The sequence below is a fragment of the Mauremys reevesii genome, linkage group 23 (assembly GCF_016161935.1).
Source record: "Mauremys reevesii isolate NIE-2019 linkage group 23, ASM1616193v1, whole genome shotgun sequence".
NCBI lineage: Eukaryota > Metazoa > Chordata > Testudines > Geoemydidae > Mauremys > Mauremys reevesii.
Window position 1 is genome coordinate 5,700,698 of NC_052645.1, and position 17,350 is coordinate 5,718,047.

Below are 17,350 nucleotides of genomic sequence, written 5' to 3' on the forward strand. Positions count from 1 at the left end.
AATAGCAAAAGGTTTTTTAGCCATATAAATAGGAAGAAAACCAAGAAGGAAGAAGTGGGACAGCTTAAAACTTTAAACGGAGTGGAGATTAGGAATAATCTTGGCATGGCACAATATCTAAACGAATATTTTGCCTCAGTCTTTAATGAGGCTAATGAAGGGCTAAGGAATAGTGGTAGAGGGACTGACAGGAATGAAGATATGGGGGTAGACATTACGGTATCTGAGGTAGAAGCCAAACTTGAACAGCTTAATGGAAGTAAATCAGGGGGCCCGGATAATCTTCATCCTAGAATATTAAGGGAATTGGCGAGTGAAATTGCAAGCCCGTTAGCGATGATTTTTAATAAATCTCTAAACTCGGGGGTTGTACCGTTTGACTGGAGATTAGCTAATATAGTTCCTATATTCAAGAAGGGGAAAAAAAGTGACCCAGGTAACTACAGGCCTGTTAGTTTAACATCTGTAGTATGCAAAGTCATGGAAAAAATTTTAAAGGAGAGAGTGGTTACGGACCTTGAGGCCAATGGCAACTGGGACAAATTACAGCATGGTTTTACGAAAGGTAGATCGTGCCATACCAACCTGATCTCCTTCTTTGAGAAAGTAACAGATTTTTTAGACAAGGGAAATGCGGTGGATCTAATATATCTTGATTTCAGTAAGGCGTTTGATACGGTACCACATGAGGAATTACTGGTTAAATTGGAAAAGATGGGGATCGAAATTAAAATCCAGAGGTGGATAAGGAGCTGGTTAAAGGGGAGACTGCAGAGGGTCGTATTGAAGGGTGATCTGTCGGGTTGGAGGGGGGTTACCAGTGGAGTTCCTCAAGGTTCGGTTTTGGGTCCGATTTTATTTAATCTATTTATCGCTGACCTCGGAACCAAAAGTAGGAGTGGGCTGATAAAGTTTGTGGATGACACAAAGTTGGGAGGTATTGCCAATTCGGAAAAGGATCGGGATATCCTCCAGGGAGATTTGGATGACCTTGTAAACTGGAGTATTAGTAACAGGATGAAATTCAATAATGAGAAGTGTAAGGTTATGCATTTAGGGATGACTAACAAGAATTTTAGTTATAAGCTGGGGACGCACCAGTTGGAAGTAACGGAGGAGGAGAAGGACCTAGGAGTCCTGGTTGATCGTAGGATGACTATGAGTAGGCAATGTGATGTGGCCGTTAAAAAAGCTAATGCGGTCTTGGGATGCATTAGGCGAGGTATTTCTAGTAGAGATAAGGAGGTGCTAGTCCTGTTATATAAGGCATTGGTGAGACCTCATTTGGAGTATTGTGTGCAGTTTTGGTCTCCCATATTTAAGAAGGATGAATTCAAACTGGAACGGGTACAAAGAAGGGCCACTAGAATGATCCGAGGAATGGAAAGCCTGTCGTATGAAAGGAGACTTGAGGAGCTCGGTTTGTTTTCCTTAACCAAAAGAAGGATAAGAAGCGATATGATTGCACTCTTTAAATATATCAGAGGGATAAATACCAGGGAAGGAGAGGAATTATTTCAGCTCAGTGCTAATGTGGACACGAGGACAAACGGATATAAATTGTCAGTCAGGAAATTTAGGCTTGAAATTAGACGAAGGTTTCTAACCATCAGAGGAGTGCAATTCTGGAACAGCCTACCGAGGGAAACAGTGGGGGCGAAGGACCTCCATGACTTTAAGATTAAGCTGGATAAGTTTATGGAGGGGATGGTATGATAGGATAACGGGTTTAGTCAATAGGTCAATAACGTGCCACACTGGTAATTAGTACAAAGGGTCAATGTTGGAATATTGTTAGCCTTTTCCAGAGGGTCTGGCTGGAGAGTCTTGCCCACATGCTCGGGGTTCAGCTGATCGCCATATTTGGGGTCGGGAAGGAATTTTCCTCCAGGGTAGATTGGCAGTGGCCCTGGAGGTTTTTCGCCTTCCTCCGAAGCATGGGGCAGGGGTCGCTTGCTGGTGGATTATCTGCTACTTGAAGTCTTTAAATCATGATTTGGAGCATTCAACAGCAGAGTCAAGGGAGAGAATTAGTTCAGGAGTGGGTGGATCGGCTTATGTGGCTGCATCTTGCAGGAGGTCAGACTAGATGATCATAATGGTCCCTTCTGATCTTGAATTCTATGATTCTATGATTCTATGATCACTACCCGTTGAGCCCGATGATCTAGCCAGCTTTCTATCCACCTTATAGTTTATTCATCCAGCCCATATTTCTTTAATTTGCTGGCAAGAATACTGTGGGATTCCGTATCAAAAGCTTTGCTAAAGTCAAGTCCACTGCTTTCCCCTCATCCACAGAGCCAATTTCATGGCCAATTTATACCCATTTGTTGTTGTACCAACATTGTCTTCTAGCTCAAATAGCTCTTGGACCAAATCCTCAAAGCATTTAAACACCTAACTTGCAGTGGATGTTAGTCACCTAAATACCTTTTAGGATCCGGACCCTTCTCCCTCCCTGGCATTTACCTCTGATGTATTTATAGAGAGCAGTTAGATGCCTTTCAGCCTTCATTTTGCTACGTTAAACAAGCTAAGCTCTTCTAGTCTCATTGTAACTCAGGCTCTCCATTTGCCTGATTGTCCTTGTAGCCCTTCTCTGCTCCTGGTCCAGGTTCTTAAACCTGTACTTTCTTGAGAGTGGATGACCAGAGTTGCACACAGAATCCCAGATGTCTTGCACAGTGGCATTATGAGTCAACCCCATTTAAATCATGAGACTGGATTTAAAATCATGAGATGTAAAAGATGATAAAGTGTGGGGAGGGTGTTTGTTTGTGTTTGGTTGTTTGTTGTTTTGGTTGTCTGTTTGTGTTGTTGCTTTGTTTTTGCTGGAGAGGAGTTTGAGGCTGCTGGTGCTCTTTGTGGTTGGGCCAGGCGGTGCTGTGGCTGGGGCATGGGATTGGCTGAGGCAGGCGCACAGGGGCTTGTAGGCCAGGCCAAGCCAGGCCAGGGCGGCTGCTAACAGGGCCTAGCAGGCAGGTTTGAGGGCCAGCCCCCTCTGGGAGGGAGGGCCCTCGCAAGGGGCCTGGGAGCCCCCGTGCCCCCTAAGCCCCCAAAAACATTCCAAAACTACTTTTTTCCCCAAACCTTTCAAAAAAATGCCCTAAAAGCACTAAACCACAACACTGCAGGTGAGTTTCCAATTGCAGTTTATTGCACTGACTGTGGCGATAGTGGGCCTGTCCCACTGTGGTGGGACCATGTGATTATGTGGAGTGGGTGTGGATGTGTCCAGTGCAGTTGGTGGCCCTGAGAGAGAGGGCAGGAGCTATTGAAGTGGAGGCCAGGGAGGGGAGGGTCTAGGAGGAGGAGGAAGAAGCCAGAGGACAGAGGCTGCTCTACTTTGGGAGGACACTGTAGCCAGGGAAGGGGGTGTTGAGCAGAGCTGTGCTGAAGAGGTAGAAGAACAGGAGCCAGGAAAGGGAGGCTGAGGTTGGCAGGAGGAAACCTTCTCAGTCTGGGGTTGCCCCCAGTTGCCTCTCGCACTGAGGTTGCCTCACGGGGAGGAACTGGGGTTCCAGGAAAAGAGTAAGTGTTACCAGGATAGTATTGAGGTTCCGTGGATGAGATAGCTGGGTCTGGTGGGTGGGCAGGTGGAGTGGTAGGGAGGTCTGGTGGATAGAGGCGCGGTGGATGTGGGGGAGGGATCTAGAGCATGTTATATGCTGGGCTGTGTAGTGGTGGGGAGGTGTAGGTCGGAAGTACAGGCGAGTAGAAGGTGAGGAGAAGAAAGGGAGGACCAGGAAGGCTGGGAGGGATAGCCTGGAAATCAGAAGACTCTGGCCAGGCAGGTGGAAGCAGGCATGGAGGCAGCAAATGAGTGGGTAAGGATGCGGAGAGGGAGTGCAGGCAGAGAGGCTTCATGACATCAGTGAGGGGGAGGGGAGGGATGAGGGGAGCGGAACTGGGGGGATGGGGGAAACGAACGGGGACAGGAGGAGATGGCACTGAGATGGAAAAAATAAGACATTAAAGTTTTTAAAGAGCAAAGTGGAACTAAGGGCTTCTAAGGTTGAAGAGCAGAGAGGAGGGACAGAGGGGAAAAAAGAGCAGACTGGAGAGGGAGACACTTAAGAGATAAGAGAGTCTTAGACAGAGGAGGAGAGAGATGAGAAGAGATCAGAAGGCATGAGAAAGAGAAGTATAAAGTAAGGCCAGATCAGAAAGTAAAGAGCTAAAAAACAAGGACAAGCACATCAGAACTAGGTAAAAAAATGGCTAAAGTCTAAGGACAAGCTTTTTAGAGTGCCTAAATAATAAATAAGAAGGGAAAATAATAAGATGGTGATAAAGAGGATATAGTGATAATAGGAGAATATAGATATCACACAATCTGGGAAACCTGGTGGAAACAGACCAATCAATGGGACAATCATTCAAATCACAAAAGGACAGGACAGACAGACAGGGAGAGTGTGAGAAATGTTAAAGTAAGTGTTAAAAAAAAGGTAGATTCAAATGAAGTAAAATCTTAAGCCGAATAGTCAGGTTCCATAGAGTCTCTATATCTAAAAAACAATATCTAGTAAGGATCTACCAGTAAATCAATTGCAGACCAAGAACAGTGGGATGATGAAGGAAATGCTAAAAAAATATAATTAATAATCAAGTATAAAAAATAAGAAAGGGATAATATTGGGATTTCCATATTGACTGGGAACATTTCACTCATAGGATTTCTGCAGAGATAAAATTGACTGCTTCATTTAAATGGCTTTTAAATGACTGCTTCATGGAGCAGCTGATACGGAACCCCTGAGGAGAGCGCAGGAGCTGGTCCATCCTGGATAGGAGCAGGGAAATGGTGACCAAGGTAAATATAGCATAAAACAACAGGAAATACAATAGCATTCAACATCCCACAACCCCTGTGGCCTGGAATAAACTCTCAAAAGCAAAACACTGTGGCTTTTAATTTCAAAAGGGGGAAGGTACAAAAAAAGGTACAGTTAGTAACAAAGTTAAAAAGCAAGTTGAGACTGCCAAAAAAAGAAAAAGCCATAATAGTGCCCATTCAAGAAAAACAGAAAATTAACAAAAAAAGTACCCCAAATAAAAAAAACAGTAAAAAAACTAAAAGAAAAAAAAAAGCTTTACAAAAAGAAAAAAAGAAAAGTAAGAGTCAAAAAACAAAAAGAAAAAGCAAAAAAAGTAAACAACAGTGCAAGCAAAAGCAAAGAAAACACTGAAGACTTAAGAAGAAGAGTGTAAAGATAAAAGCCAAATAAAAGGAGCAAAAATAATAACAAAATGTCATAAAAAGCAGGAAACCTGCTAAAAGTACATCAAGCCCAGTAGGAAAAATGCAAAAAAAAACAAACGATGAAAAAAAAATGAAAAAAGAATGAGCTTTAAAGATGGAAAAAAGTCTTCAACTTTTGCTTCAGTCTTCTTCTTTAGGATGCTGAGGCTGCTTTTGCTATTGACAAATCTGAGGTAGGTGACACTTCTGAGGTGTGTGAGGGAGTCACTGTCAGGGTTTAGGAATTAGTGTGAACTCAACATTAACAAGTCACCAAGATAACAAGCAATAAGTCACTAGAGACCAAAAGAAAACTGAAAAATGAAGTGAAATGGAACTACCCAAACCACGGGAACCAATAACTTAGGTGCAAAACCTAATCCAAGCTTAAAAATGCCTTAAAATAATAACAATATTTAATAAAAAGGGCCTAGGGGGTGATCAAATTACAGACCTAAAGGGGTCTAACTGGTAATTACAAAATAGTAAAACAAAAGTGTAAGAGAAAAAAAAAAGAACACACATAAAAAAACATAAAAAATGAGCAAAGTCAAGATGGTTTCAAAAAAGTAAAATCTCTTACTAATCTCTTCTAGAGTTCTTGTGGTTCAAACAAACAACAGGACAAGGGGGATCCGTGGACAATAGTGTCAATAGAAGACAGAGCCTTTGACAAGGTAGATGTAATAAAAGGCTCTGACAAGGTCCTAAGAAAAAGGCTTCATGGAAATTGAACTGTGATGGATAAAAGGAAAGGTCCTTCAGGAGGGAAGGGTAGGATAAAATGAAAGATAAAAAGGGGGAATGGGTGTGGGGGTAAATCAGGGTCAGTCCTAGGACCAATCCTATTCAATTTATTATTCAATTCTGGACTGAAGGTAAACAGTGAGGTGGCAAAGTTTGCAGATGACACTAAACTACTCAAGATAGTTAAGACAAAAGCAGAAAGTGAAGAACTTCAAAGAAAAAAAGAAAAAAAAAAAGTTATTGTGACAAAATGCAAAAAAAAATGAAAAAAAAAAAAAATAAAAGTAAAGTAAATAAAAAAAAATAATAAAAATACATATAATACAACATATACAGGGGGCTAATTTACAGCTACAACGAAGGAAAAAAGATCTTGGAGTTATGGTGGATAGTTCTCTGAAGATGTGATAGTTCTGTGCAGTGCAGAGGAAAAAGCAAACAGGATGTTAGGAATCATTAAAAAGGAAGAGAAATAGAATAAGAATATATATATATTAGAATATATTATTGAATATATATCCACATCTAATACTACTGTACACAGATGTGGTCTCATATCAAAAAGATATTCTAGCACTACTAAAAAAAAGAGAAAGAAAAAGAGAAAAATGATTTAAAGGTTAGTTACCCAGATGAGGGAAAGAAAAAAGAGGAAATTTAGAGGAGGAAGAAGAAGAAGAGATGATAAGATGTATACATGATATATAATGAAATGAGTGAAGATGAGTGAAAAGTGATTTTTAAAAATTTTTTTATTCCCATAATAATACAAGAATTAAGGTCAAAATAGGCAGCAGGTAGGCAGCAAAATAAAAAAAACAAATAAAAGTTTCTTTCTGGGCTCAACTTGTGGACGCAGGAACTTTGTGGACTGAGAGTGGAGGAAGTTGTATAGGCTAGTTTATAAGGGACTGGAACTGGACTGGTGAATAAGTCCATAAAATGGTCCATAAATAGCTAGCCAGGATGGGGTGTCCCTAGCCTCTGTCTAGTCAGAGGAGTGGATGGGGATGGCAGGAGAGAGATCACTCTGTTAGGTTCACTCCCTCAGGGGCACCTGGCATTGGCCACTGTCGGTAGACAGATACTGGGCTAGATGGACCTTTGGTCTGACCCGGTACGGCCTTTCTTATGTTCTTATGTTCTTATATGCAATCACTCACTGAGGGGTCCATAGCCATGAAAGCTAGAAATTTCTGTGTTAAAGAACTGAAAATGGAGTCCTGCGATTATGTGAGAATCTCCAGGAGCTGGGGCTTTAAGAAAAAGACACTGCTTATCTGTTTATTTCTCCTAATTATTTGTAGAATGGCCATTCCTGCAGCATGCCTCAGTAGTCCAGAGCTCCCAGCAGTGTTGGTAGAAGGTACAGGCTGGGCTGGGACAATGGTTAGGGAAGAGTGAACCTCAGAACTGTATTTGGAGGCTATTCAGATTCCAGGGTCCTGCTACAGTATCCACTTGGGATTTGGACGTGCTTGCAACGTGAGACCTGTGCTGAGTTGGGGAGCAAGGGCAGCAGCATCACAAGACAAAGGAGATATGTGGCCTTGCTCCCAAGTTGCTGCAGCAGCTGCATGCACAATATAGGGGAGACAAAGATTAAGAAGCAGAAGTTGCTGTTCTCACTAATGAAGAAGCTGCTAAATATGGCCAGCCTTTCCCAAGTTCTCCCTTGTGTATCATTCGGGGCATTTCAACTACCTAGGAGTAAGGCATGTGTTGCTGTCATCTGTTGGACACTTCTTCTCAAACAAGAGTGCTCAGTGCTTTGCTCTGGTTCGAGATAACTAATTCTGGAGCCTTCAGTAGGTATTTAAACAATCGCCTTTATTATAGAAGTGAAACCGCAGACATTGGAGCCGTGTTGGTCAGGCAGAGTCACAGTGGGGCAGCCTGGCTAGGAGGTATCTCCTGGCCAGATAACTCCAGAGAATTGGTAATGTATACAGGATATGTATTAACAATTGACCAATCAATACAGAGCACAAAGGAGTTATTGTTAGGTAAACAGATTAACACCTCAGGAACCTGTTGCTGGCGGAGTGAGACTAGTACCCCACACAAATCATAACCAGACCCATGCACCTCAGGCCAGGAGTCCCTTCTGCACACATGCAGATCCACAGCGGTCACACAGTGGGCACCATGATTGACAGCCCTTAGGCTGCACTCACTCTCCTGGCCCGATGCTGTTAGCACAGCCATTGGAGCACAAAGTTGTGCATTGTCAAAGGCACCAGAAGAAGGGTTTTGCAAACAGCTTTGTGCCCCTTGGTATGACACTAAAGAAGAGTCTGGAAGGTTTGGTTCAAAAAGGGGCTGTTTGACTTATGAGGAATGTCAAGTCTGCTCTGCGGGTTCTGCCGGAGGTCCTTCTTGGAGCACCCAGAGAGCAGGGTTGGGAGCCCTTGATTAAAGAGGTTGGAGTTTGTATCTCTAACAAATGGGTTTTTCTCCAGCTGTTCAGTCAGGCAGGTGAGTTACAAACAAACAGAAACAAAGAGCTTTATTTCCCCTCAGTTAATCATAGAATCATAGAATCACAGGGTTGGAAGGGACCTCAGGAGCATCTAGTCCAACCCCCTGCTCAAAGCAGGACCAAACCCAACTAAATCATCCCAGCCAGGGCTTTGTCAAGCCTGACCTTAAAAACCTCTAAGGAAGGAGATTCCACCACCTCCCTAGGTAACCCATTCCAGTGCTTCACCACCCTACTAGTGAAAAAGTTTTTCCTAATGTCCAACCTAAACCTCCCCCTCTGCAACTTGAGACCATTACTCCTTGTTCTGTCATCTTCTACCACTGAGAACAGTCTAGATGCATCCTCTTTGGAACCCCCTTTCAGGTAGTTCAGGGTTCACTCTCTTGGTATGTGTCACTCGTAACCTTATGGCATCTTCCAGAAACAACAGAGTACAGCCAGAGCCAGATTTCTAATGTAGAAAGAAAAAGCTGAACAAAATGGAACAGATTCTTGCCCTGAACAGTTCTCCAAATGTTCACCTGAAATCACACCCGCATGCTAGGCGTAAGTTACCTACATGCTGCCTTTTCTTTTATGTGTGCAGGCGCTTCCTGGAGACAAGGTGGGTGAGGAAATATCTTTTATACCCACCCATCTTGTCTCTCTAATATCCTGGGACCAATACAGTTACCACAACACTGCATACAGACTCTTCCCTTTCAGACTGCTCGCTGCATGTGATGTTTGTGCTGTTTTCCAGTGACGATACCCCTCATGTCCCCAACGAGAAACTTGGAGAAGAAGTAGTGCTGGAAATAATTGCCAATTTGACTGCTCTGATAAAACAGGTGTTTCCAGGTACGATTTACCTGAGCTGGCAAACCAAGAAGGTGGCAGTGCAGAGAATATCTGACCCAGCATCCCACTGGCAGGAAAGACCAGCTCAGCCAGCTAGAGATGGCAGATCTAGAGAAGGGGCAGCCATTTAAGGGGTCAAGGAATCTAGTAGATGGGGGGATATGAAGGCATATTTGTCCCGCTTCCTATGGTTTATAAACTCTATGCATGGGACCTTATGGTCGCTGATTAGCTTCACTCTTGAATGGGCAACACACTGCAAGAGGGAAGTTTGGAAAAGCAGCAGCCTTTGAATAATTAATGGTGGAAAAAATCATTGGAAACCTCCTCTCCTGCTTGATCAGCTCAGCAATGGGGCGAAGGAATTATCCCAACACTAGGGCCGGACCCACCAGATCAGTGGAGAGATGCTGGCCTAGCACTGGAATGCTCCAGCAAAGTACATCAGGGCCCTAATTGAACTGTGTCTATGGAAAACCAAACGTGGGTCATTCCTAGGCAGGGCCACAGCTGCCCACTGCCCATTCGAGAAACCTAGTGCAAAAGGCCCACTCCTGAATGAGCGTTGTCTCTCCAGTGCTCCTGCAGGGGTCAGACACGGACAGTGAGGAGTCAGTCAGCATCTCCCACAACTGACTGCACTGTCTGCAAACGGTGCCAGGCTGCGGCCCTGGAAATTGACAGCTTCCATTTGCCCGCAGATGCCCACCCTGAACAGCTCCTCGCCGGGGGCTCACCGTACCACCCCCCCCCCCCGAGTGCCCACCCTGAACAGCTCCTCACCAGGGGCTCACCCTACAGCCCCGAGTGCCCACCTGAACAGCTCCTCACCAGGGGCTCACCCTACAGCCCCGAGTGCCCACCCTGAACAGCTCCTCACCAGGGGCTCACCGTACCGCCCGAGTGCCCACCCTGAACAGCTCCTCGCCAGGGGCTCACCCTACAGCCCCCCCACCGAGTGCCCACCCTGAACAGCTCCTCGCCAGGGGCTCACCCTACAGCCCCCCCCCGAGTGCCCACCCTGAACAGCTCCTCGCCAGGGGCTCACCGTACCGCCCCCGAGTGCCCACCTGAACAGCTCCTCGCCAGGGGCTCACCCTACAGCCCCGCCGAGTGCCCACCCTGAACAGCTCGCCAGGCTCACCCTACAGCCCCCGAGTGCCCACCCTGAACAGCTCCTCACCAGGGGCACCCTTCAGCCCCGAGTGCCCACCCTGAACAGCTCCTCGCCAGGGGCTCACCCTACAGCCCCCGAGTGCCCACCTGAACAGCTCCTGGGCTCACCCTACAGCCCCGAGTGCCCACCTGAACAGCTCCTCGCCAGGGGCTCACCCTACAGCCCCGAGTGCCCACCCTGAACAGCTCCTCACCAGGGGCTCACCCTACAGCCCCCCCCCGAGTGCCCAACCTCAACAGCTCCTCGCCGGGGGCTCACCCTACAGCCCCGAGTGCCCACCCTGAACAGCTCCTCGCCAGGCTCACCCTACAGCCCCACGAGTACCCACCCTGAACAGCTCCTCGCCAGGGGCTCACCCTACAGCCCCGAGTGCCCACCCTAAACGGCTCCTCACCAGGGCTCACCTACAACCCCGAGTCCCCACCCTGAACAGCTCCTCGCCTGGGGCTCACCCTACAGCCCCCCCACGCGTACCCACCCTGAACAGCTCCTCCCCAGGGGCTCACCCTACAGCCCCCCCCGAATGCCCACCCTGAACAGCTCCTCGCCAGGCTCACCTACAACCCCGCCCGAGTGCCCACCTGAACAGCTCCTCGCCAGGGCTCACCCTACAGCCCCGAGTGCCCACCCTGAACAGCTCCTCACCAGGGGCTCACCCTACAGCCCCCGCCCCGAGTGCCCACCCAGTACAGCTCCGCGCCAGGCTCACCCTACAGCCCCGCCGAGTGCCCACCTGAACAGCTCCTCGCCAGGGGCTCACCCTACAGCCCCGAGTGCCCACCCTGAACAGCTCCTCACCAGGGGCACCCTACAGCCCCGAGTGCCCACCCTGAACAGCTCCTTGCCAGGGCTCACCTACAGCCCCGAGTGCCCACCCAGAACAGCTCCTGCCGGGGCTCACCCTACAACCCCGCCCGACTGCCCACCCTGAACAGCTCCACGCCAGGGCTCACCCTACAGCCCCACCGAGTGCCCACCCTGAACAGCTCCTCACCAGGGGCTCACCCTACAGCCCCCGAGTGCCCAACCTGCACAGCTCCTCGCCAGGACTCACCCTACAGCCCCGAGTGCCCACCCTGAACAGCTCCTCGCCAGGGGCTCACCCTACAGCCCCCCCCGAGTGCCCACCCTGAACAGCTCCTCGCCAGGGGCTCACCCTACAGCCCCCCCCGAGGGCCCACCCTGAACAGCTCCTCACCAGGGGGGCACCCTTCAGCCCCGAGTGCTCACCCTGAACAGCTCCTCGCCAGGGGCTCACCCTACAGCCCCCGAGTGCCCACCCTGAACAGCTCCTCACCAGGGCTCACCCTACAGCCCCGAGTGCCCACCCTGAACAGCTCCTCGCCAGGCTCACCTACAACCCCCGAGTGCCCACCCTGAACAGCTCCTCGCCAGGGGCTCACCCTACAACCCCGCCCGAGTGCCCACCCTGAACAGCTCCTCGCCAGGGGCTCACCCTACAACCCCGCCCGAGTGCCCACCCTAAACAGCTCCTCGCCAGGGTCTCACCCTACAGCCCCCCCCGAGTGCCCACCTGAACAGCTCGGGCTCACCCTACAGCCCCGAGTGCCCACCCTGAACAGCTCCTCGCCAGGGCTCACCCTACAGCCCCGAGTGCCCAACCTCAACAGCTCCTCGGGGCTCACCCTACAGCCCCCGAGTGCCCACCCTGAACAGCTCCTCGCCAGGGCTCACCGTACAGCCCCCGAGTGCCCACCTGAACAGCTCCTCACCAGGGGCTCACCCTACAGCCCCCGAGTGCCCACCCTGAACAGCTCCTGGGCTCACCTACAGCCCCGAGTGCCCACCCTGAACAGCTCCTCACCAGGGGCTCACCGTACCGCCCCGAGTGCCCACCCTGAACAGCTCCTCACCAGGGGCTCACCCTACAGCCCGCCCCCCGAGTGCTCACCCTGAACAGCTCCTCGCCAGGGGCTCACCCTACAGCCCCCCCCCCTCCGAGTGCTCACCCTAAGCACTCCCTGTCCTCTTTGTGCTCACTCGACACTCACTATAAATGGCTCCCAAGGTGCTGATTTTTAGGAGTTCCCCAAGTGCTCCCCCTAAACAGCTCCTCCCCAAGGACTGACCTGCACAATTCCTTCCTAGGTTTGCTACAGGTATTTTGGTGGAGCTGCAGCAGTTCAGAAGACCACAGTTTTCCCCAATGTAGCTGCCTCCAGGCACGAGAGGGGAATTCACTCCAAACCCGATCCAGTCCTGGCCTCAGGCTGCTCATAAGAGGCCTATTAGCGTTTTTGTTCCCCAGCCACTGGGCTGAGACCACCCTGGTGAATGGGAATATCATTCAGCCATTCCTGCCCTGCAAAGGGGTGACCTAGCATTGATGGGTTCCATAGCCTCTTGCCCTGCCCTAGACCTAGATTGAGTCAGGGCCGGCTCCAGGCACCAGCTTATCAAGCAGGTGCTTGGAGCGGCAACTTGGGAGTGGGGCGGTACTTTCAGGGATTCGGTGGCAATTCGGCGCAGGGTCCCTCACTCCTGCTCGGAGCGAAGGACCTCCCGCTGAATTGCCGCAGATCGCGATCGCGGCTTTTTTTTTTTTGGCTGCTTGGGGCGGCAAAACCCCGGGAGCCGGCCTTGCCCTGAGTCATTCTGTCCTCTCTCTTAACTCTCTTGCACTCCAGCACCAAAACAGGCCACATGTTCCTTCACGTTTTCTCTTGATTTTCTCCAGACACTAAAGTCTATCCTGCGATGGGCAATCATGACTTCCATCCCAAGAACCAGTTCCCAGCCAAGACACACAGGATCTACAGCGCAACAGCTGAACTCTGGCGCTCATGGCTCAGCAACGCCTCCATCTCAACAGTCAAAGCAGGCATGCCCGTAATTCCGGCACAGCTAGCTCCTTCTGTCTGCACTGCTGGGGGAAGAGGGCGGAGGAATCCCCAGTGACATGCTGCCCATGCAGTGCTGCCTTCTACAGATAGAGCAGTTTGGGGCATATCTGCAGTTAGAGGAAGGGCCTTAGCAATAGGCTGCCAACCTGATGCCACTCACCAGCTCTGAATTCACTTACACATGAGAAAAGGAAAGACGGTTCCTTGTGCCTCAATCTCTCTTGCTTTCTCACAGTTGCACTAGAAGGGTGGCCCAGGAGTGTCCCTTATAGTGCAGAAGATGTAGGACTAGGCTGTAATAAATATGAGGGTCTGAGGCTGTTGGACTCAGACAGAGCCCGTGGTTCTCTCTGGCTCTCCAGCTCCTGGACTCATTTGCACAGATCACCACTCAGGGCCTCCTTTATCCTGGGCTGACATAAGCAGCCATGGGTGGAAGTGCTGGTTACACTAGAGTCACAGGCTGCCCTGAAATAACTATACTCCAGATGAGCTTGTCCTCCTTGAACAGGAACAAAGGATGCATTTACAAACTCCCAGACATGCAGGAGAGCAGTGGGCTGGGCCACTTTGAGCTTCTTTACAAAACATTTCCCATCATTGCATGACCAGCACTTCAGCTGCATGGCTGGAAGCAGCTTTGGGAGCACTGATGCAGGCAGGACTCTAGGAAGCCTCTGGTCTTCTAACCACCATACACTAACCATGCTCAGATCAGGTCCACAGCACATGGTGTTCAATGTGCTGGCAGCCACTGGCACCTTGCCCAGACTAAGGCCCCCATCACAGCTGTCACCGTGGAGCTGAACCTGAGGTAGAAATAGGAGGGGAATTTGGGGCACAAAAGCCAGCAAGCGTTGTACCATCAGGTCCTTCTCCTGCTGGTTGTGTTTTGCAGGTGCTTTCTACAGCGAAAAGCTGCTTGGTCCCAATACCAAAGGACAAATGATTGTCCTCAACACCAATCTGTACTATGATAGCAATAATCAGACAGCTGGCTTGGAGGACCCTGGTGGGCAGTTCCAGTGGCTGGAAGATGTGCTGACCAATGCGTCAAAAGCAGAAGAAATGGTAAAACTGTTTCTTTCTTGACTTCGCCCACCCTGGAAAGTCCCTCCTGTAAGCCCCTTCTGCCGCTGAGCTCCTCCTCAGTCTATAAACCCCGGAGAGCCTCTCCTCTGCTTGGAAGCATGCACTTAGTCTGTACTCAGCCGGGCTCTTTTCTGTTCTAGGTCTACATTGTGGGGCACATCCCACCTGGCTTCTTTGAGAAAAAGCGGAGCAAACCCTGGTTTCGGAAGCACTTTAATGAACGATACACAGAGATCGTGCAGAAACACCATGGAGTGATAGCTGCCCAGTTCTTTGGGCACCATCACACTGACAGCTTCCGGATGTTTTACAGCAATGGAGGTACCATTCCTTGGCTTGGTCCATGCCGTTCACGCACAGCCCTGTCCACTCTAGGAGAACATCCCATTACTGAATGTGGTTCTCAGTGATTGTTCCCCAAATGCTATTGAAATTAGTCCAAATGTTCTGCATCACACTTTCTGAAATTGCATGGAAGGCGGTTTGGTCCAGTCTGTTCTAGCACATAGACTCTTTTCAGTACCAAATCAGGGGACCCTTTGCTGAAAACCTTTTCACCATGATGTAGCAAGACCCGTAAGCATGCCTATGTTACAGTTTGGCGAGTCCTCATGCCTCCCAGCACTGTGCAGTAGGACATCCCAGAGTGCACTGCCCCACCTCAAGCTGACGACTGTCCTCCAGGCACTCTGTCCCCACCTGCTGAGGCACTGTGGGGTAGCAGCACAGATCTTTCCAGCCTGCGTAACTCACTGGTCAGTCTCTGGTGGGTGCCGCAGACGGGCTGGATTCACTCTCTTGTGGGCCTGGGGCCCCCGTATAGACGTCTTTTTCCTAATATAAAACAAAATGATCACAACTATGGCATTGAGGCTATTAACGCTGTACTGAACTTGCCTTTTAATTAACATGAGGCCGTTCTGTGGTTACATTTCAGTCTTAAAACATGTAGAATTCAACATAGTCTACTTCTTCCCTTAGAACAGCTGTTATATTCGTTTATTTCTGGGAGGGAGTTTGGGTGCAGGAGCAGCAAAGAGTCTTGTGGCACCTTATCGACTAACAGACGTTTTGGAGCATGAGCTGTCGTGGGTGAATCCCCACTTGGTTGGCTGCATGTCATGGGTGCAGGAGGGTGCTCCAGGCTCAGGCAGAGTGTCCGGGTGCGGGAGAGGGTTAAGGGTGCAGGCTCTGGGAGGGAGTTTGGTGCAGGAGGGGAGCCTGACCTGGGACAGGGGGTTGGGGTGCAGGAGCGGGTGCGAGGTGCAGTTTCCAGCTGGGAGGCGCTTACCACAGGCGGCTCCCAGCCAGCGACACAGCAGGGCTCAGGCAGGCTGCCTGCTGAGGCCCCATGCCACTCCTGGAAGCGACTGGCTGGTGGCATGTCCCTGTGTGCCCCTTGGGGAGGGGGAGGCAGCGGGTCTCCATGCGCTGTCTGTGCCCGCAAGCACTACCCCTGCAGCTCCCATTGGCTGGGGACGTTGCCGGGGGCGGGGGCAGCACGAGGAGCCTCCTTCCCCCCACCCCCTTGCCAGGGGCCGCAGACATGTGCCAGCAGCCGGCTGCTTCCGGGAGCAACGTGGGGCTATGGCAGGCAGCCTTCCTGAGCCCTGCTGCACTGGACTTTTAGCGTCCGGAGATCGCAATCGACTGGCAGAGGCTCCAGGATTGACCAGTCAATCGCAATCGACAGATTGGTGACCACTGAATTGTATATAATGATGGATTTATTTTTGTGGGGGCCCCTGCGTTAATCCAGCCCTGGCCACAGAGGATGTGAATCTGTTGCAGTCCCTAGCTGCAGAGCCTGATTCTTTAGCTCCGATTGTAGAGAGCTGTGCTTTTAGCTGGGGAGGGCCCCAGTTCAATCCTGGTGTCAGCCCAGATGTTGGCTGTTGCTCATGCACTGTAGATGTCATTAGGTAGCATAAGGAGTGGATTCACAACCACCACTGACACATGGTTGAGGTAAGTGGATCAGGCAGCAGCGTCACAGACTAGTTACCAATACAAGTGTTGCCAACACAGAGTGCCCGAGGGTGGGCAACAGCGGGGTTCGTTGCCCGGTGTGCGTCACGCCAATAAGCACACCAGGGTGGAGAAGCAAACACAGGTTTATTTGAGCTCAAATAAGGTGCAAGGGAGAAATAGCCATCTCAAATCCTGCACACCCGCACGCAGGCGGGGTCCCAGCATTTATACCCCCTTGGTTTTTCTCTTTCTGTACTTTCCCACTGTGTGGGCTACTTTCTCATGCATATAACCTTGATTATAGCATTTGCTTTCCGCCTATTTTATCTAATATTGGCTGCATCTAGTGCTAACCGGCCTTGCAGCTGCTAGCAGTCAGCACATAGCACAGGAGGTTACAAAAGTTTAGTAAGGCTAACAGAAGCACTTAACATGGAGGTACTTTGGTTCACATAGGCCTAGAGCAAGAAGACTTCATCGACACTTGTGGTCTTCCATCGTCCCGAGTTACCTAGATTTATGCCTAGTGACACCAACACAAGCACAGGAGTTGTAGCTGGACTGGGTCTGACAAATGCCAGGCTTTCACTCAAACACGCTTTGTTTTGCCTTTCCATTCAGGTTCCCCAATCAACACCATGTTCTTAGCCCCAGGAGTGACTCCCTGGAAAACAACGCTACCCGGAGTGCACAACGGCGCCAACAACCCTGGGATCCGGGTCTTTGACTATGACCGAGGCACCCTTCAAGTGAAGGTGGGAGACACCCCCACACTGCATGGTCTGTCCCCTTGGGGCACGACTGCAACAGCCCAGGGGCTGCTCACTCAATACCTCCAAGTTGTTTTAACAAATCAGAGCCAGAGTTAATCTAAGGCAAAAGGGAGAGAGGCAGGGGCAAAATATTCCAGTGTCACAGTGCACGTG

General features: G+C 49.7%; 1 protein-coding gene across 2 annotated transcripts in view; it reads left to right on the plus strand.

Annotated features, from left to right (window-relative positions):
- The window catches only part of SMPDL3B (sphingomyelin phosphodiesterase acid like 3B), a 33,013-nt gene that overhangs the window by 13,897 nt on the left and 1,766 nt on the right, over window positions 1-17,350 (plus strand). For both annotated transcript variants that reach the window (XM_039511606.1, XM_039511605.1), the window contains exons 3-7: window positions 9,223-9,320; window positions 13,196-13,339; window positions 14,260-14,432; window positions 14,594-14,774; window positions 17,046-17,179. In XM_039511606.1, coding sequence (XP_039367540.1) covers window positions 9,223-9,320; window positions 13,196-13,339; window positions 14,260-14,432; window positions 14,594-14,774; window positions 17,046-17,179 — 730 coding nt within the window. The remainder of the gene's footprint in view (window positions 1-9,222; window positions 9,321-13,195; window positions 13,340-14,259; window positions 14,433-14,593; window positions 14,775-17,045; window positions 17,180-17,350) is intronic.